At 36.8% G+C, this 23,376-nt stretch overlaps 2 protein-coding genes and 1 long non-coding RNA gene across 3 annotated transcripts in view; 2 read left to right on the top strand and 1 right to left on the bottom strand.

The window, feature by feature from the left end:
• Nucleotides 1–6,112, top strand: part of gabbr1a (gamma-aminobutyric acid (GABA) B receptor, 1a) — a 58,923-nt gene extending 52,811 nt beyond the window's left edge. Inside the window, exons 21-24 of the mRNA XM_084125378.1 lie at nucleotides 1,264–1,391; nucleotides 3,881–4,009; nucleotides 5,181–5,324; nucleotides 5,687–6,112. Coding sequence (XP_083981504.1) covers nucleotides 1,264–1,391; nucleotides 3,881–4,009; nucleotides 5,181–5,324; nucleotides 5,687–5,947 — 662 coding nt within the window. The 3' untranslated portion in view covers nucleotides 5,948–6,112. The remainder of the gene's footprint in view (nucleotides 1–1,263; nucleotides 1,392–3,880; nucleotides 4,010–5,180; nucleotides 5,325–5,686) is intronic.
• A 6,532-nt stretch (nucleotides 6,113–12,644) lies between these two features.
• tnfb (tumor necrosis factor b (TNF superfamily, member 2)) lies at nucleotides 12,645–14,973 on the bottom strand. Its single transcript, XM_084126565.1, has 4 exons — nucleotides 14,662–14,973; nucleotides 14,468–14,546; nucleotides 14,032–14,091; nucleotides 12,645–13,558 (listed from the first exon to the last, which is right to left on the bottom strand). The coding sequence occupies exons 1-4, from the start codon at nucleotides 14,839–14,841 to the stop codon at nucleotides 13,131–13,133; spliced, it is 747 nt and encodes a 248-aa protein (XP_083982691.1). The 5' UTR covers nucleotides 14,842–14,973; the 3' UTR covers nucleotides 12,645–13,130.
• Nucleotides 14,974–17,162: 2,189 nt separating this feature from the next.
• On the top strand, nucleotides 17,163–19,924 carry LOC311091525. Its single transcript, XR_014608111.1, has 5 exons — nucleotides 17,163–17,255; nucleotides 17,586–17,618; nucleotides 17,962–18,035; nucleotides 18,376–18,474; nucleotides 19,497–19,924. It is a non-coding gene; the product is annotated as an uncharacterized lncRNA (long non-coding RNA).
• The last annotated feature ends 3,452 nt before the right edge of the window (nucleotides 19,925–23,376 follow it).

The raw sequence follows: 23,376 nt of genomic DNA, 5'->3' as shown, positions 1-23,376 counted from the left end.
TTTAACACCCCTTGTATATATATATATATATATATATGTGTGTGTGTGTAATTTAATTATCTATATGGTTATCTATATTAATAATTTGTTATGCTCAAGATATTTTTTCCACCAGTTCATTTTGTATTCCTCTCACTATTTCACAACTCATTCCCCCCCCCCCCCCCCCCCCCCTCTCTCTCTCTCTCTCTCTCTCTCTCTCTCTCTCTCTATCTCTTTTTCCTCTTACTTTTCCTCTTGCTCTGACTTCCTATCAGAGCGCTGCAGTGTAAAATTTAATTTTGTGGGTCAGTGCCCAGGTCTGGATCTCATAGCCTGACTCTCTCACACTGTACAGGAAGATAATATTACAGAGAGAAAAAAGAAAACCTTCCCTGAACTCAAAACGAGATTAAACTCTAATGTGACTTATTAGTCCCTCTCTTCTCTCTCACTTCCTTTTCCATTCTTCCTGTTTTTTTTTATTTATTTTTGTATTTTCATTTCTTTCACAACTTTTTTAAATATGGACATAAAGACTGGACAGAGATTATCCATCTTCAGATAGTCTTCAAGGGTGAATCTCATCTCATGTCACAATTTTCGAAAAAAATTGCACTAATTTCATGACATTTAAGCACATTTTCACCAGGCTTTGTAATATGAAAAAAAAAAAGTACTATAATACACAAAACATTTTTAAAAAGAAGTCTCTTATGCTCACCAAGGCTACATTTATTTAATCAAAAAATACAGTAAAAACAGTAATATTGTGAAATATATGTAATAATTTTCTATTTGAATATATTTTAAAGTGTAATTTATTCGTGTGATGGTAAAGCTGAATATTCAGCATCGTTACTCCAGTCTTCAGTGTCACATGATCCTTCAGAAATCATTCTGATATGCTGATTTACAGCACAATAAACATTTATTATTATTATCAATGTTGAAAACTGTTGTTTTTAATGGTGGTGAGGATGGTGTCAAATGTGCTCATCCACCTCACCATTTTACTGCCAAAACTCCTTTACAGTCTGTTTTTCAAATTTGCCTCAGTTTGAAAGAATCATTAAAAATAACTGGTTCAAATGAATAGAAAACGGTAGGTTGACTATTTTTGAGTTATTCTGCCTACTTAGTTTTTGTGTGTGTGTGTGTGTGTTACTGGACTCAAAACCATCACATATACCTCAGGTATCACAGAAATAACATGAGCCCAGAGCTTAAACCAGCCTCCGAGCTTTAAGAGCACTCACTATAAGTAATTCCTGCTCTCTTCAGGTGTGGTGTATGGCTACAAGGGACTTCTGCTGCTGCTGGGCATCTTTCTTGCCTACGAGACCAAGTCCATTTCCACCGAGAAGATTAATGACCATAGAGCGGTCGGCATGGCCATCTACAATGTATCTGTAAGTCTGACTGCTGGCTATTTCTATTTTCACAGCATATAATGTCCTCACAGTGGAGCCTAACCGTAGCTGACAGCTGGGCGAAACACCTGAGATTGTTTCATCTAATATATAGCTACATATATCGTGTTGCAAGAATAATGTGCCCTTCCAGCCAAAACTGTTGAACTATTATATCTTCCCCATGCGTTTTTCTTTTAACAGTCATGATATGTGACTCCTTTATAAATTTATGACAAAAAGACAAAGTTAATTAATTGAAACTGCTAATGAGCAGTGGTGGAAACTGTCACCCGGGGTGGTAGCATTATCGTTTTGTTGCTGGCCGAGTCGCCCGTCTCCTTGAAAATGAATTGAGAACCAGCAGGTGACTTTGCCCCCCCCCCCCCTCTTTACTCTAGTAAAGAGAGTAATGTCTCTTTACTTGCTAGAAGACAAAAATGAAGGATGACAATAGTGATGTACAGTACAGTACAGGTCACGTTAATCAAATCACAAAATAATATGCTCACTAATAGCTAATATTTATACACTACCGTTCAAAAGTTTGGGGTCAGAAATTAATACTTTTATTCAGCAAGGATGCATTATATTGATTAAACTGAAAAGTGAGAGCAAAGACATTTATAATGTTACAAAAGATTATATTTCAAATAAATGCTGTTCTTTTGAACTCTGTTCATGAAAGATTCCTGGAAAAAAAATTATATAGTCTTTTTCATATGGAAAAAATACAAAAGGTAATTGCAACGCAATTGTGATATAAAGTGAGAAGACTTTTTCCCTCAGAATTGGACTTTATAACTCACAATTGCGAGTTTATATCTCACAATTGCAAGAAAAAAGTCAGAATTGTGAGATAAAAAGTAGCAATTACCTTTTGTATTTTTTATTCAGTGGCAGAAACAAGCTTTCATATTTTCTTACACCTTCAGGATTCGACCTTTATCACTATTAGCGAATCTCGCACCATTGTAAACAGGCAGCAGTTCGACATCATAATAATATTTTATACTTCGTTTAATTCAAGATACTTTTTGTCTTTTATTCTTAATTTATAGCTAAGGAGTTATTTTATGTTATTCTATTAGTAAGAAAAGTATAAATATAATTGATTTATACTACAATATATTTATACTAAATATTTATATGTGTGTATTAAAATGATCTATAAGCTAACATTAAATACTAACTGTGAAAACAAAGAATAGCTATTGACGTAATGCTAACTTTAAGTGTATTTATTTTTATCAACATCAACACGTCTCCTTGTGTTCGAGCCTTTTTTAGCACATTCTTTGAATGAAGCGTTGATTACTGTGGTTTTGTGCTTCGCTCTGAATTGCCCAACTGCTTGAAAACAGTTTGATTCCGGCAATAACTCCAAGTGCTTCGCCGGATGATTTGCATAATTGCACCCATTTGCTCAAACTCAGACTAAAACATCTTAATGAGGAAACAAGTAACACTTCACTGGGAATGCTTTACGTCAGTCCTGCTCCTTTACAAAAGATCAGATTGAGTCCCAGAACTGCACCATGTTTCTGCTGTGTGTCGGGAATAACATGCTTCGATAGGTAGAATGGCACCGGATAGCTCATATCGCGCCAGCGCTGTTGAGGTCAGAGAGGAAATAGACTTTAGTGGTGTTCTGGACGGTGTTTTGACTCCAGACAGTCGTGACAGTCGGTTCACTGCCCGCAGTTATCTGTGTGTAGAGTCGTTGAAGGTACCAGCTATTTTTCTGCACTGTTCACCAGATATGACATCTCCAGTGATCGTATAAGATCTTCAACTCTGAGCTGTCCGCTGCAAGTGTTTTGACAAAATGACATCTCTCTTTTTTTCATCAACAGTTCTTGCTCTCTCTCTTTCTTTTTCTCTCATTCTGCTTTATTTATCTCTTCACTATCTTTATCTCATCAGTTTCTCAGTGCTCATTCATGGCTCTGCATGTAAAATTTTTGTTACAGTTGATTTACGCCCTCTAGTGGCGGTGAGAGTTTGGTACATAAAGGTCTTGTTTAGACAGCAAAAAATATTTGTTTCCCCCTGACATAACCTCAAATTCATTTAGTTTTTTTCTCACAAAATGACAGAAAGTGAGTCCTTAAAGGGATAATTCACCCCAAACTTAATATTTTGTCATCATTTACTCGCCCTCAAGTTGTTCCAAATATGAGTTTCTGTCTTCTGTTGAACACAAAAGAAGATATTTTAAACAAGGTTGGTAACCAGACAGTTGACGGCACCCATTGACTTCCATAGTTTTTGTTTTTTTCTACTATGGAAGTCAATGGGGTCCATCAACATTCTTCAAAATATCTTCTTTTGTGTTCAACAGAATAATGAAACTCATACAGGTTTGGAACAACTTAAGGGTGAGAAAAATCATTTTTGGGTGAACTATCCCTTTAAGATCTGATTTATAAACCTAATCATTTATATCTTTACATGATCAATGATATTCTGTCTGTTTCTGTCTCCAGGTGCTGTGCATGATTACTGCTCCAGTGACCATGATCCTCTCCTCTCAGCAGGACGCTTCATTTGCGTTCGCCTCTCTGGCCATCATTTTCTCAGTCTACATAACACTCGTTGTGCTCTTCGTGCCCAAGGTCTATGCACTTCAATAATCCCCTGCTTTATATCACTTCCACATTCATGCTGGTTCGTCCTTATGGTAGACAACGATTTCTCATTGTGTCTGATTTCGGTTCTGTCCCTTGACATGGTTTCGTTTTTTGTCACTGCATAAGTGCATTAGGTTAAGCTATGTTTCGTTTTGAACATACACTCAAAAAAAAAAAACCTCTTAGGTTGAACATGATTCAATCATGGACAATGGTTCCACGTAATTGAATTAAGTTATTTGAAACACGATGCTTGATTCTGTCTTGATTCAAACTTTTTTAGTTTAATTCTATAATTTAGTATTATACTATTATAATTTTTATTAATACATTTAATTCGCTTTTTTTTATATATATATATATATATATATATATATATATATATATATATATATATAGTTTTCATTTAAAAACATTTTTTATATTAGCCTGCTGTTTAGGTTTAAATGATTTTAATTTCAGTTTTAGTTTTTATTTATTTCCAGTAAGTAATTTTAAATGTGCTTTTTGTTGTTTTTATTATTTCCTATAAAATACTAATTTTTGGGTTTAATTTTTTATAATATTTCAGTTTTAGTTTATTTCCAGTTAATCAATTTTAAACATGCTGTTGTCAATTTTATTAGTTAATTATTATTTTTAATATTAGTGTTTAGGTTTAATTTAATTTAATTTCAGTTTTAGTTTAGTTTTTATGTGTTTTTTAGTTAATAATTTTAGTACTTCAACTTATTTCAGATAGTTGCCAAAAAATATTTATAGCTTTTTATTTTTTCATGTGATATATATATATATTTAAATTTAATTTCAGCTTCAATTCAATTATTTTCATTTTTTTGTGTGTGTGTGTGTGTGTTAATAATAGCCCTGCTTTGTGGCCTTGTTCTTCTCACATCAGTTAACATTTTTTTATTCAAATCAGTATTTCATGTCTATTTATTTATTAGGTAAGTAACCATGTAATAATGTACAGAAAACAGATCTTTATCGCTATGTTGATTCATGTTGTGACTGGCTGGCTGTAAATGATCCCTTGCTAATTACCCGTCCTCTCCTGCACAATATCACCCATATGAACTATTGGTTTCAGTGATATTTCATAAATTCAGTGTTCGTTTCCATGCAGTGTCTCAGATTATTGCGGTCGTTTCTGCAGATCCGGCGTCTGATCACTCGTGGCGAGTGGCAGTCGGAGCAGCAGGACACGCTGAAAACCGGCTCGTCCACCAACAACAATGACGAGGAGAAGTCACGACAGCTGGAGCGCGAGAACAGGGAACTCCAGAAGATCATTCAAGAGGCACGTGCTTCTTTTCTCTCTCTCCATCCGTCACTTCCTCTTCTCCTCGAGTGCACACAGCTTGCCCCTTCTTAATTAACACCATAATAAATGAACGAATGAACACCAGAAATCCGTAGGGTCGAATGAATTATTGAAATGATATCATACACGTCCTTGTCTTTGACCTTCTGAGCACATGACTGTGCTTTTACATGGTGTTCATTCAGTAAGGCACAATTATTAATAAAATAAGAATAATACATAATAAAAATTAGGGATATATATATATATATATTATTACCTCAAAAGTTTCAAGTGTGGCACATTCAAAGTCAAGATAGGTTTTTAATTTGATTGGTAAATAACAATTTTCTGTACAGAAGGAAGAAAGAGTGACGGAGCTGCGGAGTCAACTGGCAGAACGTCAGGCCTTGCGTTCTCGCAGGCGCACATCCGTCCAGAATCAGAACCAGAACCACAGCGTCCCATCCTCTCAGGCCGAACCCCCCAGCTACTCCACCCCAACGGACAAACAATCCCTGCCTCCGTCCTTCTCCAACTCTTCCAACCTCTACCAGGGCGAGGGCAAACTGAGCCGGAACAACTGCCACAACAGCCGTCTGCCCCTGCTGTACAAATGAGTCCGGGATGCTGGAATCTCAAGAAGGCAATGTAAAGTTGTATCTAGAAACTGGTTGTTTATGTACTTTATTTTGAAGCTGGTGCGTTTTTAACTTTCTGACATTCCTGAATCTGACTTCCTTGTTTACTTTTGATAACTCCCTATATCTCAAAACAATTTATTTAAAAAAAAATTCTCTGTATTTAAAATGAATTCATATTCTGCTCCAACTACACTACTTTTCAAAAGTTTGGGGTTGCTAAGATTTTTGCCAAGTCTCTTGTGCTCACCGGGACTGCATTTATTTGATCACAAATACTGTAAAACAGTGGTGATATGAAATATTATTACAATTAAAAATAGCTTTTCTATTTTAATATATTTTAAAATGTAATTTATTCCTGTGATTTCAAAGGTGAATTTTTAGCATTATTACTCCAGTCTTTAGTCACATGATCTGAGAGGTTTTCTTTGTTTTTTCAGAAAAGAAAAAAAATCTTATAGACCCTAAACATTTGAATGATAGCGTGTATGGAAACTAATTTCTGTTGCACAGTCAACAAGTGCAATGCTTTTATCCACCAAAAAGCAATGATGTCAGAAAATAACTCCACTTTTCTTGTCCATAAATCAAACCTTATATGATTCTGGATTCAGTTCAAGTCGAGCGTAATTGACAGCATGTGTTGTTTTGTTAATTAGCATAAAACATTATTTTATATAGGCTTGTCCCTCATTTTCTTAAAAAATAAAAAAGGTTACGGGGAGTCACATACAATGGAATGTAAATTCTCTAAAAAAAACACTTATTCAGTGTATTATTCGAGCTGTAAAGTTGTTTATACTGTCATTTTTACAGTTGTTTGAGAGTTTCAGGGTTTATGGGGTTGCTTTGTCATGGTGACAACTGTAAAGTACAGTACAATTTTACACAGAAAAGGTTCGTTAGCAATTTTATCACACTAAAATTGTTTAATTCACCCTATCCATCCATCCATTCTCCAAACCGCTTTTGCTCTGTCTGGTCATGGGGAATTCTGGAGGTGCAGCAGGAACACGAATAGTTGGTACCAATCCTTTTTTCAGGAGCAGCTTCTTAGCAAAACCAGCTTTATAACGTTACTGACCCTCGTTTGTAAAGCAGTCTGGTTTGTGAAATGATTCGCGCAAACATGAAAACATTGACGTTGATCGTGGGGAATATTCCCTTCGAAAACAAACTCAGCCACTGCGTCTTCAGCGGTTCGGATTTAGGAACATCAAAATGACTGCTGTGTTCCTTATTACACCCAAGAACAGAACACCACAATCGCTTAGACGCCATTCTGCTCATAGACAGTGCTCCAGCGTATCAACAATGACCGCGCCGGTCCGCGCGGACTATGATTGACCGCTCGCTCACAAGCGAGGGCGGGTCTGTGTTGAAACGCTGCTGTCAATCAACAATCGTGGGAGGGGCGTCGATTTTGTGACGTCACAAAATCGAACGGCTTGATTTGAGATGGGGGGAAAACATATAAGAAGATTTAAAAAAAAAAACACTGGATGGATTTTTATCATTTTATGATGGTTGTGTACAGGCACTGCCAACACACATTTCAGTACAATCAACTTGTAAAAGTGCATGTACCATTATATGACCCCTTTAAGTCAGCTTAAACTCCGCCTCTACAAGCTTAAACTCCGCCTCTTAATTTAGTCCTAATTTGTAAGTCGCTTTGGATAAAATGTAAATATGTAAATGTATATGTAAATGTACAAGCTCTGCCTCCACTTTCGAGTGCAACGCACATCTCAAAATCCAATCAACAACCGAGCATACAACCAAGTCCCCGCCCTATAATATTTCTTTTTCGAGAATAGAGAAGAAACAATCTGTCGCCACTTCCATTTCATCGCCCCATTCACTTCCATTGTAAATGCCTCAATGTAACCCAGATATTTGCTTTTGTTTTTTTAAAGAAAAATGGGGACAAATGGAATTTTTTTGTAGTAATGGACATTGTCAATTGTGCTTAACTTGTACTGAACCTGTGATATTCTTTGAAGAGCCTAACACTGCTAACGTAAAGCCCGAATGCTAGAGGTTCTGGTAGGAGCAGGAGTGAAGACGACTCGAGAGTTACTTAAAACACGTTTGTGATCCGTCATTATTTTGCCCTTGACCGTAGCACTTAAACCGGAGTTCTTCAAGGGGAACTGACTGTTTTTGCAATTGGATTGGTCGTAAATCCCTTCGGATAAAGGCGTCTTTTAAGCACTAGGACAGGGGTGTTTAGGAAGGATTGTGTGGGTGCCGCACGGAGCCAGAACCGGTCAAACGTTTCTTTGAGTTATTTTGTTGAGTGACAGCGAAGGAAGAAGAGCGTGTCTCCGTGCTTCGCTTAGCATTTGAAGAGACTGTCACTTTAATGAGACAGACCTTGCGTTGCGGCAACAGACGGTATCAGATGAATTGCTCTCACTCATCCAGTTCACAAAGAAAATGAGACAAGGCTTTAGCCGAACCTGTGATTTACTCACTCCTAAAGGTATTTGACCCGAGTCTGGTCGATACTCTATTTTCCTCCTATGCTTTCTCTCCTCTAATCCCTAAGGCCGTGTGCCAGGGTGCTTTAATGGCTTTTCTGTCCTTGTCTCAACCTCTCCTGTGCCTGTTTTTTAGTAGAAGTGGAGAGGAATGAAATGGAAAAGAAAGAAATGTTTGTTTTGGCCTGGACTGTATGAAGGTATGAGCATCATTTTGTTTCCCCTCGTTTTGTTTTCCCAGTCACAAATGCTCCTGATCAAATCATCGCTAATGGCTTTTTTTGTTTGTCAAATTATCCATGAAGTTTGTGATTTGTGTTGCGTCACAGTTTGAATGAAAAATAAGCACAGGCCTATGAACAGCTTCTGTAGCTTTTGCACTTTCGGGCCAAATTTATCACACATCTCACATCTAACATTATTTAAAAAAAAAAAAATTCTGTGAGCACTCTGCAGATTATTGTGAAATAAATATTTATTTATTTAATTTTATTTTATTGTTTATATATGTCTTCATTTGTTTGTTTTTTTATAATTTATTCATGGTCATATATTTTTTAACTTTTAAATAATATGTGTAACAGTGGACAAATGAGTGCTCTTCACAGTTGTCTCTGTCCATATTATAGATTTTTTATTTCAAATTCAAGACCATTACTTGGTCTGTGCAATATTTATTTATTTGTTTGTCTGTCTTCTCAAGTTAATTCATTATATAAATATTTCTTAATTTATAAAAAGAATTATTGATGGTTTTTTTCATTTATTGATGGTTAAAATTTTTATTTTGAGCCTCTTATGAGTAACAAATGAGTATCTTCACAATTGTTCATGTGCATTGTAAGGGATGCAACCACTTTTTGTACAATTTTAAGATGATATTAATGACCATTCTGTGACGTATAAACGCAAATGTTATGCTTGAAAGCTTTCCCAATTATGTATCACCTCATAAACACTGTCATAGTGGCAGAAATCATAAAAACTATAACCATACTTAGATCTATAAAATTTTATTGACTCTCTTCTCTTGTATTTTTTTTTTTATTACAAGTTGAGTCAATGCTTCAAATTTTGTACTTGTGGACAATCTCTATGTATATTTGGATTTATTGCAATATTACATTGATCATTATATCCTATAGTAAGACAATCACGTAATACAATATTCGGGGATGTTCATTTCGGACAGAGTTGTGCATTGCTGCATGTTTCATTTACTTGTATGAAAAGTACTCATCTATAAACTAACATATAACAAGCAATGATTCACAGTTGGTGACTGGACAGACATAATTTGTTTCCTCTATATCAGCATTCTAGTAATGTAGCTCAGGGTGTGTGACTATATACTGTAACACTTGACACACGTAAAGGTAAAGGTACAATCTGTAATTACTGAAACAGTGCCTTTTGAACAGATGGGAGGGGCTCTTTGTAAACATCTGTGTGGAGTCACCACTGACGTACATGGGATGGTTGTTATTATTCGGAGGCATTCATTTCTCTAAAGGCCCTGCTGTTGCAGCAGTTATGGATTTCCCTTAAGCTTACTATCACGTGTGTGCACTGTACCACAAGGAATTTTTTTTTATACTTTCAAGTGTCTAAAAACAATGTAATTCCCTTGTAATTTTTCAACTGATAAAAACTATGTATGTTAAGCTTTAGAAAGTTTCTCTAAATATGCAAACTTTCTGGATGTCAACATTCAATAAACTCATTTTGCACTGAGAGTGCAGCCAGAATTGTTCATGATGGAGCAACAGTCTCAAGATCTAATGCAAGACATGTAAAACCCTAGGCTTGAACCCCACAAAGGAAGTCAAAACAAACGATCATGAGGGTCTTTAAAAGTACTTGTACCAGTTGGAGTGAATTTCCTTGTGGGGAACGCTCCGACGTGTAGCGCAGCTGCGCTTCGGGCGACCTGAGTTTGAGTGCCGGCTCGGATTCTCTCTCTCTCTCTCTCTCTCTCTCTCTCTCTCTCTCTCTCTCTCTCTCTCTCTCCTCTCTCTCTCTCTCTCTCTCTCTCTCTCTCTCTCTCTCACACAGTGGTACACTCCCAACTGGTACAGAGAACTGACAGGAAGGAAAGTGGACCTCAACCCTACCCCACCCATTGTCCACAACAATCCCCCCTCACTCACAATGTCAACCAGATAAAATCATTTAGAGCTTGGAATAACTAGGAGGATGTATATTCATTATAAAAATAACCAAATAATAAGAAGCATGGATTTCACAGGACGTTTCAGAGTGATATAATTGTTTTTTCTAATTTTCTTATACATTTTAGATGCTATGTTATACAGCATTTAATCATGATATTTGTTGGAAATCTATGGTAATACCAACAATAATCGATCACAAAATCATGGTTAATTTTCCTAAGGGGTGATGAACCATCTTACAAAAGTGAGAGCTTACAAAAGCAGTAGACACTATATCAACACTAATTTTGGCTAGCAGGTGATCGGAGGCAAAGCTTTGCCATGTGTTTACATCATTGCAACATAAAACTTATGATTGGCTTTTGAACAACTAGCTTTTGAACAACTACAAATAATTAGTAATACTTACAAGTTGTAATCCACAAACAACAGATTGTCCAGACAAAGTGGGAACTGCTCCATTTCAGGAGAAGCTTTTGTGCGTAGCCTGCATTGTGGTTCTGGAAGCTGTTCTTCATAAAATGTGCAGCAGACAGAAAAACGTTGGGTTTATAATGTTCAGGAACCAATTTAAACCACTCTAAGTTTGTCAGCCTTAGGAAGGTCAAACAAATGAGTTTTGGAAAAGGGGTGGATAAAACAGTGTGTCTCTCTTTTTTGCGTTTTCCGTTTTATTTGAATGAGAAAATTGGGACTTCAAACATAAAGTCTGAAAAAAACACGTTGTTGTCCAAATGAGGCGTTCCTTGTAGTTCTTGGAAAGTGAATTCTGTTAAATAAAATATCTCCCTTTGGAGTGAACTTTGAGGTTTGTAACCTTTCAGATCTTTTTTATGCTTAAACAGTATCATTACACACTAACTAAAGTTGAAAAAGCATAATAGGATCCTTTTAAAATGGTGCGTGCAAACACGATCAGTGTAAACTTTTCCTTCGTCGATGCAGAGACCAGAAGACGTTGGGATATCTTTCAAGCAGAAGTTCTCTTTATTGAGAACATGCTGTGCGTCGCTGTAGTCATCCAAGTCTAACTAGGGGGACTTTACATTGTAGTTTATATACCTTTCAGGGGGGAGGGATTTACATAAAGGTGGCATGTAAATGAAGTACAGGAGTCAGTCTGATCTCAGTGTCATTCAAATGCATATGCTAATCCAATCAGCCTGACAGTATCACCCATACCTTCACATTATTGTCACATCATATTGTGCGGCGGCAGTGGCTCAGTGGTTCATGTAGGTTGTCTATAAACCGGAAGGTTGGTGGTTCAATCCCCGCTTCCACCTGACCAAGTGTCGAGGTGTCCATGAGCAAGACACCACCGTCGGTGTATGAATGAGTGAGTGAATGGGTGAATGTGAGGCTATATGTAAAGCGCTTTGGTGGCCATAGCTCTGTGAAAGCGCTATATAAATGCAGTCCATTTACCATTATCATAGCTTAACTTGGGACAATGACACTGTTCAGGAGGTGCATAAAGACAAAAGGTTAACGTTGGGTTGCTTGACTTGATCTTCTTTGAATCTCATCATCTATGCCTCAAAATGAAAAGCACAGTGTACAGAACTTTCTCAGTTTATATACTATTGTATTGGAACCTTGGAATTTGTAATACAACACTAGTTACTTTAGCTGTAAAGGCAACAAACCTATTTCATTTGGATTTTAAATGGTAGTTTTGGGTGTTTTGGAAAGCACTCCCTGGAATTCACAGGGACATTGTTGCTTTAAAGTTGTGAGATCTCCTCCCTTCACGAGAGTAACGCAGTGATGCAATCCTGTTAAGTCCGTGCTCTGGGCTTTTGTTCTAATCACACCTGGGAGAAAAGCAGCAAACGTTTGTGAGGGAAAGAAGCAGTGACCTCATTTTTGACAAACAAAAGGAAGTCAGACTTTAGGAAGATAAAGAACCACAAGTCATGTACTGGAATCCAAAAATCCCCCATTGTGTTCATATGACCTGTCACAAGCTGCTTCTTCTTTTTGAGTGCTGTTAGGAACGAGACAAGTGTGTTGCAGTAATACTTCTTGTTTATTCACTGTTAGAATCACAGATGCGTGTCAACAAACAATCTCAATACATTAATTTTCCAAATAATAGCATATACAATCATTAATAAATAGATAAATATGACAATAAAATACATTAAACACACTTTAAAATAAGTTATAAATAATTATATATAGCACAAAAAACATTGTTCCTTACAGTTTCTACAACGAAATAAGTAAGATAATAAACATCATATTAGCTTAAAATAAGTTTACGAGGTGTAGTGCCCTTGTTATATTGCCCATGACTGAGTACATAGTATTCAGTGCATGGCTCTCACTGCATCTAGTGTGTTTTAGAACCAAAACGTTACGTCATGATGCAATAAGGACTTTCAGAATTAGTCAAACTACTTTAAAACAAATGCCCTGAGAACATACTTTCAGAGTTTTAACATAAAACACTTGTCTTTGTACCAGTGTCACTTGACTCATGTGGCTAATAAATCACAGCGCAAACACTCCAAAGAAGGTTTTGGCATATTCTTCCTCGACGTCCGCCACATGGGTGGTTTTGGTTGACAACTTATCGCCCTCCCTAAGCTGGAAGACGGCACCGAGGTAGATGGTGCTGTAGTCGGTCTTCCCGTCCTCGTTTGACTGGCAGACGGAGTGGGCCGAGTTCTGCAGGGGCATCTGCTTGCCCACTGCGTCCGTATAACGCAAGATGCTGTGGCTGAGGAAGTTCAGAGGCGCATTATCTTCGTCCATGTTGCACTTAATGGCATAGGACACCTGGCTGTACACAAAGTAAAGGCCATCGGCAGGGATGTGAATCTCGTTGTTGTTCAGCTGAAGGCCGCCCTGTTCAAACGACTGATCCACGCCGCTGACCCATTTCAGTACATCCGACTCTCCGTCGCGATAACGCTCACCTGGGAATGGAGAAGATAAATGTGTGAGAAGGTGGCACTTAGAATGCATCAAAATGGTAAAAATGAGATCTAACTGTGTTTAATATATAATCTTAAAACTTGAGAAGGTAGTAGTGAAGTGGGCCTGTTTCAGGTTTCTTGGGTGTTTGGGTTAATGATCGAGGTCTATCTTTAGTAGAGCATGCAATAAAGTAATCATACATTTTATTGGAGTGTCCCCACCTCTTGCCGCCCACCGCACATTAAATATGTGTGAGGAAGCTTTACACTACTGCATTTAGATTACTTCCCACTACACTAGGAAATCCACATTAGCTAATATTTGATAAAACATTCAGTCTTGTTGCCACTGGCAGTATCTGCTAAGATGATCTTGACTAAGAATACTCAGCTCATTCTCTTGAAATGAGATGACCCATGACGTATATGACACCGGAGCACAGAGAAAGTCAAAGACACAGTTTGAGACTCACCATGTAAATGAATGGCTGCCTTTGTGTTCTCAGCGATCTGCTTTAGCATTATTCCGTGCTCTGTGGAAAAGAGGATTGGTGTGAGTTTCACAGTCTTGAGTCTAACAACAGAAGCCAATTAATGTGTAAAATAATTTAGCATAACCAGAAAAGCAAAACATTGAGTTTGATGTAAAAAGAACAACATTTAATAGCAAAACTGTTTTTACATTTTGGCAAATAGGTGGGTAATTTGTATAAATTCATACAATTTAATTTGTATGTTTTTGTACAATCTGCTTTCGCCCCTCTGACAGTTAGGTTTAGGGATTACGAGTATGTGATTTCACATTCATACAAAATCGCCACCTCGTAAAATAGTTACGATCAGGATGAAAAAGACAGATTTAGCTTTTAAAAGTGCGAACAGAGATGGAATGCTAGTAATGTTGTTTACCTGATGTCGTCGTGCTGATTTGTTTTTCTGGACTGATTTGTTTTTCTGGAAAGTTTTGAAGTTCTTTTTGGTTTGGTTTCTGTGAAAGACACGGCAAATGTTGCTTATTAATGACCCGTTTGAAATGTGAAATTAGGTCACACTGTTATGTACTTGAATAATGACTATCGTCCCACACTGAAGTTTCATCTTACCGTCGTATGCCAGGCGAAGAAAAGAGCAGCGGTGCCGCAGAGGCCGATAAAAGCGATTGCGGCGACTGTCTTCCATATCCAGCTTCTGGAGGACTTCTCTGGTACAGGTGCCACCGTTGTCTGATAAACTCCCCCTACGCTGGCTTCCAGATCTACTATTGTCGTTTCGTATTTCACCATGCTGTTAGTTCTCTGAGATCTGTTCCTTTATGTGTGAGTTTTTGAAATGAAGTTACCTGCTTGCTTTCGACTTTATATACACTAAATGGGAAACTCCAGTGATGTCAGTGTGCGACCAGCTTGAGGAACAGAGGTTGGTTTGAAAAGGGAAAGAACACCCTCCCTCTGCTCTCAAACACCAACGTTCCACCCACACACTAACCTCGATATGCAGCACTGACACACACCCTCACACTCGGCATGCTACATAGTGAGAAATATTACGTCCGGTTAACACTTTCAATAAATTATTATAATTACATAAAAATTCTGCTTTTGTTCATTGTTTGGTTCACTTTATACGTTTAATTCATCTTTTATTGCACTTATATTACGCTTAACAGACCATTAGTTAACTTAATGTAACGTAATTAGAAGCAACATGTAATTTTGATTATTTATTTTTTTCATATATGGATTCATAATTAAATTCTCATGAATTACTGATCTGTTAAGCAATATATGATGTTCATTAATGGCTTTTTAAAGAAAGGTAAGCATTTCTGATTGTTTAACATTTTATTAATGTACATACAGGATTAGATTAGTAAATAAGCAATTTCATAATCCCTTCTCTGACATCACAGTGAAAGCTGACAAACTAGCTCCATGTGATTAATGTCAATATGCCACAGGCTCTTTCAGTTTCAGCCTGGTGTTGTAATAAGAGCCTGTCCAACACGGCCAACCACACACAGATGACTTAGTTCCTATTGGGAGATTCCAACTCTGAAAATCTTCTGGCCTTTACAAGTCTTGTTTTTGATTTCCCTCTCCTTTTCATTCTCTTTATCTCATGCTCACTTTCTGTGTCAAAACCAGGTTTGTTACTGAAGCGGAAGTCTATTGATACATTTCCTTGTTAATTTAGCAGTTAAAAAAGCTGATGCAAGACACAGTCCTAATAAACATGAGCCATTTCGCAATATACATATTGTGCAGGCTCTGAGCTCTAATCTTTTGTTTGTGGTTTCTTAAAAACCCCATGAAACTTAATGTGTGATTATTTTTATTCTTCATTTTTTCTTAACATGCCACAACATTCCCCAAAAGAAAAAGGTAACACTGTACTGATTAAATTAGCAGTTGCTAGAAAATGCTAACGACATCTTAAAAATAACCTCACAGCTGAAGTAAAAATCCTGATAATTGTGCGCCAATAGAGAGCCTAAATCCCTCGCTTCCGGCTCATGGGACCTTATGTCGGAAAAAATATGTAGCCTATATGGTAGTCAATGGCAAGAGACAACTTATCTTTTTATTCCGTCTGAACTGTGCCCTGAATTACACATATGATGTTTGTCAATTTAAAAGATAATTATGAAAGTCAAGAAAGTCGCAGTTTGTCATAAAACAGAAGAGTAACATTTAGTTTTATGTGAAAATCGCTCAATGAACTACATCGCTCGTCTCGCACTATGTACGTCACCATCCGTTGCTCGTATGTGTGCAGTCTGGTACAAAACACTCAGGCATGACGGCGTAATGTCACGATTATAACGTAAAACTAGAAAAAATGACAGACGTTAGCTTCAGTAAAGTTAGCTTCATTCATTGAGAGAAAGGGTATGACGTCACACGTGCGCCTTTTGAGTTTGTAGTCTCTGTAATTACGCATTTTCACAGTCTTATACCTCAACAGTTTTACATCAAACTGCGACTTTCTTGACTTTAAAATGTATCTTTTAAATTGACAAACATCATATGTGTAATTCAGGGCACAATTCAAACGAGATCAAAATATTTGTTGTCTCTCGCCATTGACTACCATACAATATTTTTCCGAATTAAGGTCCCATGGTGTTCCACCGGAAGGGGAGGGACTTAGGCTCTCTATTGTAAATTTTGGATTTCTGGTGCAGCTGGAAAGAACTTTGCATGGGATAATGGGTAGACAAGGCCTTAGTTGGAGTCTGAAATATTGAGTTTCGAGCACATGAATCACCAAATTAAGTCATATTTACAAGTGGGGAACTCTGAGTTCTAAGATAATGATACATGTGATGTGAAGGGGGGTGTTCACAGGCCAACAATAGGCTATCTATAATGTATATATAATTCAATTCACCTTTATTTGTATAGCGCTTTTCACAATTCATATAATACACACTGTAAAATATTTCCAGGATTTCACAATATATAACTGTAATATTTCACAGGTAATTACATTATTACCACTTCACAGGCTTTAACTGTGATATTTCACAATATAATACCGTATTTAGACTTTTACTGTGAAAATAATGTAGGCGCGGTGCTTTTACAAGAAACTACTGTGAATTCTGTCATTTTCGCGCTGCAACTGCGTCATCTGAGCTCCCCCGGAGCTCCCTGGCCTGATCTCCTCCATGGTCTCACTCGACGGATTCAGTGCGGTAAGTGTTTAATTTCAAACTTTGTCAATTTGATGACTGTTTTTAATATGAAACTGCATGTTATTTAAAAGTATGAACCAAATTAGCGTTAGTTAAGTTCTGTTTCATGTTTTTGTAACTTAGCTGGAGCAGATTCGCGTCTAGGTTTGAGCGCGCAAATTTGAATGATCAGACGTTGGTTGTGTTAATAAGTGTATTAGTAGTACCGTATTAAGTTATTAACTGTGAGGCTTCACGTTAGCTACACCGTCAAAATTGAACTTTAGCTTTGCTTAATGCTTTTCTTAGTTAACGTTCGTTACTCTAACAGCGTTCTCTCTTTTCCCACAGCATTTTTCTACCACCGGGAAATAAAGTTATAAGGTAAGCTGTGGCCTTAATGTGTGTATTATGACAGTTATGATCAACTAGATACATTATAGTGTTGTGGATTTGTGCAAAGGTGGAATAAATTAATCTCAAATTAGTAACGTTAGCTAGCTGGGCGTCGTCCATATTTTTCTGCCGTGTGTGAAACGGAGCAGCCGTTGTCTGTCTCGTCAACAGAAAAAATAAAGTGCATTTTATTATAAAAAAGATATAGGAAAATAAATGTGTTTATCATTGAATTAGTGGAGCTTCGTTAGCTGTGCTATTCTAAAGTAAAACAGGTCGACATCTGGAGATATTAGGAGCCATTTTGTCTGTGAATGGGTTATAATTCTAGGAGGAAGAGTGCAAGCAGAAACAGCCACATGGAGATGGACTGGCAACAGGCTCTTCCTCCATCCTCTGCAAACAGTACGTGTAAATGATGTAAATTGTTGTGTGCAAATGCATTGCCTGGGTAAATCACACACATCTAACTTACTTTGTTGCAGGACTATTCTTGACTGTGTGTTTGTGATGTAAATGTTTTTCAGTTGCTGTTAAGTTATTTAAATGGTTGCTGTTTAATTGAATCCAAGTAATGTCACCTTGTTAAAACTGAGCTAACTTTAGTTTTGCTCAGTACTGCAACAGCAGTGACCCACTGAAGGTGATGACTGGGAACTGAAACCTTTTTAATCCCACTTGAATTAAACTAACATCTTTCTTCTCTGTCTTTTTGTTTATATGTGCTTCTTGGGCATCAACCCAGAGACAGGTACAAAATCAAAGAGGCAGAGAGGACACATAAACCAGCAAGTCTGTACACTGATCAGGAAGCTCATTGACTTTGAATGGATGTCAGTCTAATGTAAGTTGTGTTCCAACTTCAGAACAGACTAACGAAACACTGTCTCTGTTTTAAACTAGAATTAGTTATGCAGTAAGATGTTTACTTAAGCTATTAAAGGGTTAGTTCACTCAAAAATGTAAAGTCTCTCATTAATTACACTCCCTCATGATGTTCCAAACACATAAGAATTTTGTTCAACACAAATTAAGATAATTTTAAGAAGTCTGAGAGCTTTCTGATCCCGCTTATAGACTGCAATGTTATAACCGCTTTCAAGCCCCAGAAAGGTAGTAAAAACATTGTTAAAATAGTCCACGTGACTACAGTGGTTCAACCTTATTGCTATGATGCGACGAGAATACTTTTTGTGCGTTCCGCACTATTAAGTATTTTTGCATCGCTTCATAACATTTAGGTTGAACCACTGTAGTCACATGGACTATTTTAACAATCTTCACTACCTTTCCGGGCCTTGAAAGTGGTAATAAAATTGCTGTCCATGGAGGAGTCAGAAAATATCTTAATTTGTGTTCCAAAGATGAACGAAGGGCTAACGTGTTTGGAATGAGGGTGGGGTTTTGGGTAAACTATCCCTTTAATCTGTTCTACGAGTTTAGACAGGCTGCAAAATGTCTAAAATTCATTGTTCTTACGTTTATTTGAATTAAACATGCCTTTTCAATGTTATAGGTTATTGATAGGTTAGAATAAAAACGTCAAATTTACAGAGTACTTTACAATAGTTTTAAGTGTAAATTTACATCACATTACTGGCTTACTGAGTTGCATTACTATGTACGCATGTCATGTAATTTTTGCTTAACCTCAATCATGTTACTTTCAGAGTCCTCTGGTTTGTTGATTTAATATTAATTGATATAGTACTATTCACATGATTTATCTGATTTATCATGAGTTTTACAATTGTAATTTCTTAAACTCTACACATTTTAGGATTAGTTTTACAATGCGAGTACCATACTTGCAGGTACTTTCACCACAGAGTAACTTAAACTTTTTGTCTTTCTTATCTTTTGTAGATGGTGGACAGAACCCATACTATGCAGGTGCCTGCTGCAAGGGAAGGAGCGAGACACCTGCAACCCTCTCTTTTCCCACCTTTTTGTCTTTTCTTCCCTCTCTCACTCTCCTCTCTCTCCTTCTTTCTCTTTTCAGCTCCTACGTTGTGAAGTACCATTATCACATAGTAAACACATGCACAGTGCACACACATAGACACACATTCCTGTTACCCAGTGTTCATTCCTGTTACCCAGTGTTTATTCCTGTTATTAAATTGTATTTTTCAAGTACCATTATCACATAATGGTAAACACAGTAAACACATTCACACACATATTGACAGACATTCATGTTACCCAGTGTTCATTCATGTTACACAGTGTTTATTCCTGTTATTAAAATGTATTTTTCTTCTAAAAAAATAAAAGTTAAACCATTGTTTTTATCAGTTTTGTTTGGTCCATCATTTATGCTAAATCACAGTATAGACATGGTTAAATACAGTAATTCTACAGCAGCTTACTGTTAAATTACAGTAATATGATAGACTAACTGTAATTGCACAGTAAAATACAGTAATTATACAGCAGCTTACTGCTAAATCACAGTAATATGACGGCATAGTTATTGTGAAGTCACAGTAAACAGCTGTCATTTCACAATTATTTACTGTAAAAATGATACGGTAACTTACTGTGAAAGTCATGCAATTATTAACCTGCAATTTATTGTAAATTTACAGTGAAATAATTAACAGTGCAGAAAAGTCTCACATTTGACGCGAAAAGAACGCGATCGCGGCGCGAGCTCACCCATAAACCGACAGTGACTTTTATTGCCTACCCGAGTGTAACTGAGTAACGGACACATCACAAAACAAAGTGGACAACAATGACTGGATCTAAAAACTCATATGTCCTACTATAAGTTACCGAGACACACATGAAAACAAGCGACAGGCAACTAGTTGCCTGGTACAGTTCCGCTGCACACCGTCCATCACAATGTATAATAGTGATGATTGAGAAATGTATTCTACATAAGCCTGTTGTTGTATCAAATTTGATACTTAGGCCTTCATTAACATGATTAAAAAACAAACAACAAAAAACGTATCTATGGATAATCAGGTAACCTAGGTTGCTTTGTCAAGTAAATGTTGAAATATTGTCAATATAAAAGTTATTTGTTGCCTACTTAAAAATCATTCATCAAGATTCCACAGCAAAAGCAATTTTAGAATTAATCTTACTTAGCCTACTTCTAAAGTATGGATCAGATGACAGAAGACATGTAGATTGTGTGCAACAGGTTTTTAAGCAAACTTTTTAATGATGTTGATAATTTAGTGTGAACGAATATTTTGAAATGAAAAGTTGAAAATATTACCTCTATTAATCAACATTTATTTTATTAATAATGTGCTAAACGAGACATCGTATCTCTTTATATTTATTATGGATCAGTGGTTTTAATTCATTATTTTGCATGCCTGCAACATAAAGAATATACAACAGGGGCCTAGTGTATTAATGTGGTTTATGCTGTCTTGCTGTCTCAAATTATCTGTGCATCAGTGCTATTATAGGCCTATCACATACCCTTTCCTCTAATCACTGAGAAAGGAAATGAAGTAAAACGCCACACTATAGCTTCATATCACTTCATGCTTTTCCCCTTCCGCAAAAGCTTCAGTCAAACACTAAAGAAAGTGTGTTAACTCATTCCTCTCTTACTCATAGTATCTTATTTATTTGTTCAGTGTGAGTCATCCCATTAAAGCTGCTCAATGTTATGCAATTATTGCTACGTAAATAACCTGCATATACATGAACTACAGGGAGGATTACTGCCATGATTGCACCATGTGACTCACGCACTGCTCCATGTAGTAATTCCTCATTCTGTTGTTGCCTAATTAAGAAAATGTAATGGAAACTGTTTGCACATTGCTGTATGTCCTCCTCACTTTCGTTCAGGATCTGACTCTCGGGCCTTGTTTGTGGTTTCTGCTGTAATGGTGCATTGCGTGTCAACATGAAGTGTTCAGGTCCTGTTCCGTAGCTGTAGGGGCGACATGACATTTACGTGCGGTGATTTGTGTCTATATGTAGGCACTGAAAGTTTGTCCCTGCATAAATGTAAAATACCTTTAACATTTTTATTTAGCATCCATGTTCAATGATAGCAACAACCCTTCTGGAGTTTTCTGATATAACAAAGTGTCATGTAAATGACATCAGGGAGTGGAGGAATGACAACTAGTTATATTTAGGAGTTTAGCAGCTTTGACTGTAAAGGAAAAGTTTACTCAATAATGCAAATTCTGTCAGCATTGATTCATATTTGACATTATTTATGTCTTTCATGGACTAGGCCTATATAAGGAGATGATGGATGAATCTTCACACTGTTCTGAATGGTCATGAAAAATGACTTAAAAGCACCATAAGATGACTCTATACAACTTGTGTGCTATATTTAAGTATTGTAAAGAAAGAAAGAAAATTGTCAATATTTATTCATACTCATGTCATTCCAAACCCTAAGTAGCTCATTCATCTTCAAAAATAAATATAGTTTTCTGTTCCTACATTGAAGGTTAATTTCACCTAAAATGTAAAGCTTTAAAAAGATCGAAAAGACACCATAAAAGTAATCAATACACAGTAAAAAATTATTTAATCAATAGGTTATGACAATATGTGTTTTTACATTGCTTTAACTCATCAAAAAAAGTTATAAATAACTTTTTTTATAGACCTTAGGCTATGCGCCAGAGAAACGAGGGCGCCGCCATATTTAGAATATTATCTTTTAACTTCCGTTTTTGCGGTCGCTCTGTATATTTCTATGGCATCGCTGTCCAGGAGTAATTAGCTTTTGAAGTGGATTTACTTAATGTAAAGTTAACGAAAGTTATCATGAGGACTGTAATGTTTAAAGCAGATGACTTAACTAATGTCAGTCGACCGGGAAGATTTGTAAACGAGCCGTTCATTAATAAACACGCAGAATCGCTGTGAAAAAACAGACCGGAAGTCAAAAGACAACGAGCGCAGCGCTGAAAAGGGGCGGGGCTACATAAGGTCTATAAGTTATACAAGATTTAACTAATTTTTTTAAAGTCAGTTTAAGTAATTTAAGTTGAAATGACATACTTAAAAATTTAAGGCAGCAACTTTTTTTTTACAGTGTAGCCTACTCTTTGTGAGAAGAAGCCATGTTTTAAGATTTATTTTTATGTTTCATGCTTGCTTTCTTTTAAAACAAAAAACAAAAATACATGCGGCTGTGTAAATCCTGGATTTGCTCTAAAATGTTCGATGTCATCATTCAAGCATAGATTCACATGCACTGTAATTCTGTGACCATAGTTCTCTGTTGAAACCTTTAGAAAGCACCACATTCAGAGAGCACCTGTGATGTAACATCAAAGGGCAGAACTTTGAGAGGGGGAAGTGTGGGAAAGCCCCTTTATTTTAGGTCAGATTAATGTGGTTATGCAGTGGTATGTCTGGGTTGATCATTCTGTAAGGATTCCCTCCTTCCACATTTATGACCCCTCTCTCCATTTTCCGTTTTTTCTTTTCCCCATAATGCTCCACGGGGGAAGGGATATGTGACGTAGAGCATTGTTAGTTTCACAGCTCCCCTCTGCAAATGGGTTAACACCTTTACCACAAAGAAGAAAAGAAGAGCACCATTCTCTTTTAAAAGGATGATGCACAGAGTAGCAGTAGTTTCTCACCTATAACTCTCCATGCCACTATTATTATCACCTGAAACCTTGTTTGTGTTGCCATGTGACACATAAACGTGCTGGACATACATGGGAGGAAATTTTCAGAGCGGATTTGCCGATGTATGTTATGAGTACACCAATTCAGTAACTTT

Source organism: Abramis brama (assembly GCF_963993115.1).
Source record: "Abramis brama genome assembly, chromosome: 10".
NCBI lineage: Eukaryota > Metazoa > Chordata > Actinopteri > Cypriniformes > Leuciscidae > Abramis > Abramis brama.
The sequence above is the reverse complement of the archived record's forward strand: the minus strand, read 5'-3'. Positions and strand labels throughout refer to the sequence as shown.

Bases quoted from the DNA above. Each gene is read 5' to 3' on its own strand.
- tnfb (XM_084126565.1), bottom strand. From the start codon at position 14,841: ATGGTGAAATACGAAACGACAATAGTAGATCTGGAAGCCAGCGTAGGG. The intron at 14,092-14,467 runs GTAAACAACATT...TCTTTTCCACAG, and splicing joins AATCAGCACGACGACATCAG to AGCACGGAATAATGCTAAAG. The intron at 13,559-14,031 runs GTGAGTCTCAAA...CTCCATTCCCAG, and splicing joins GGCAGCCATTCATTTACATG to GTGAGCGTTATCGCGACGGA.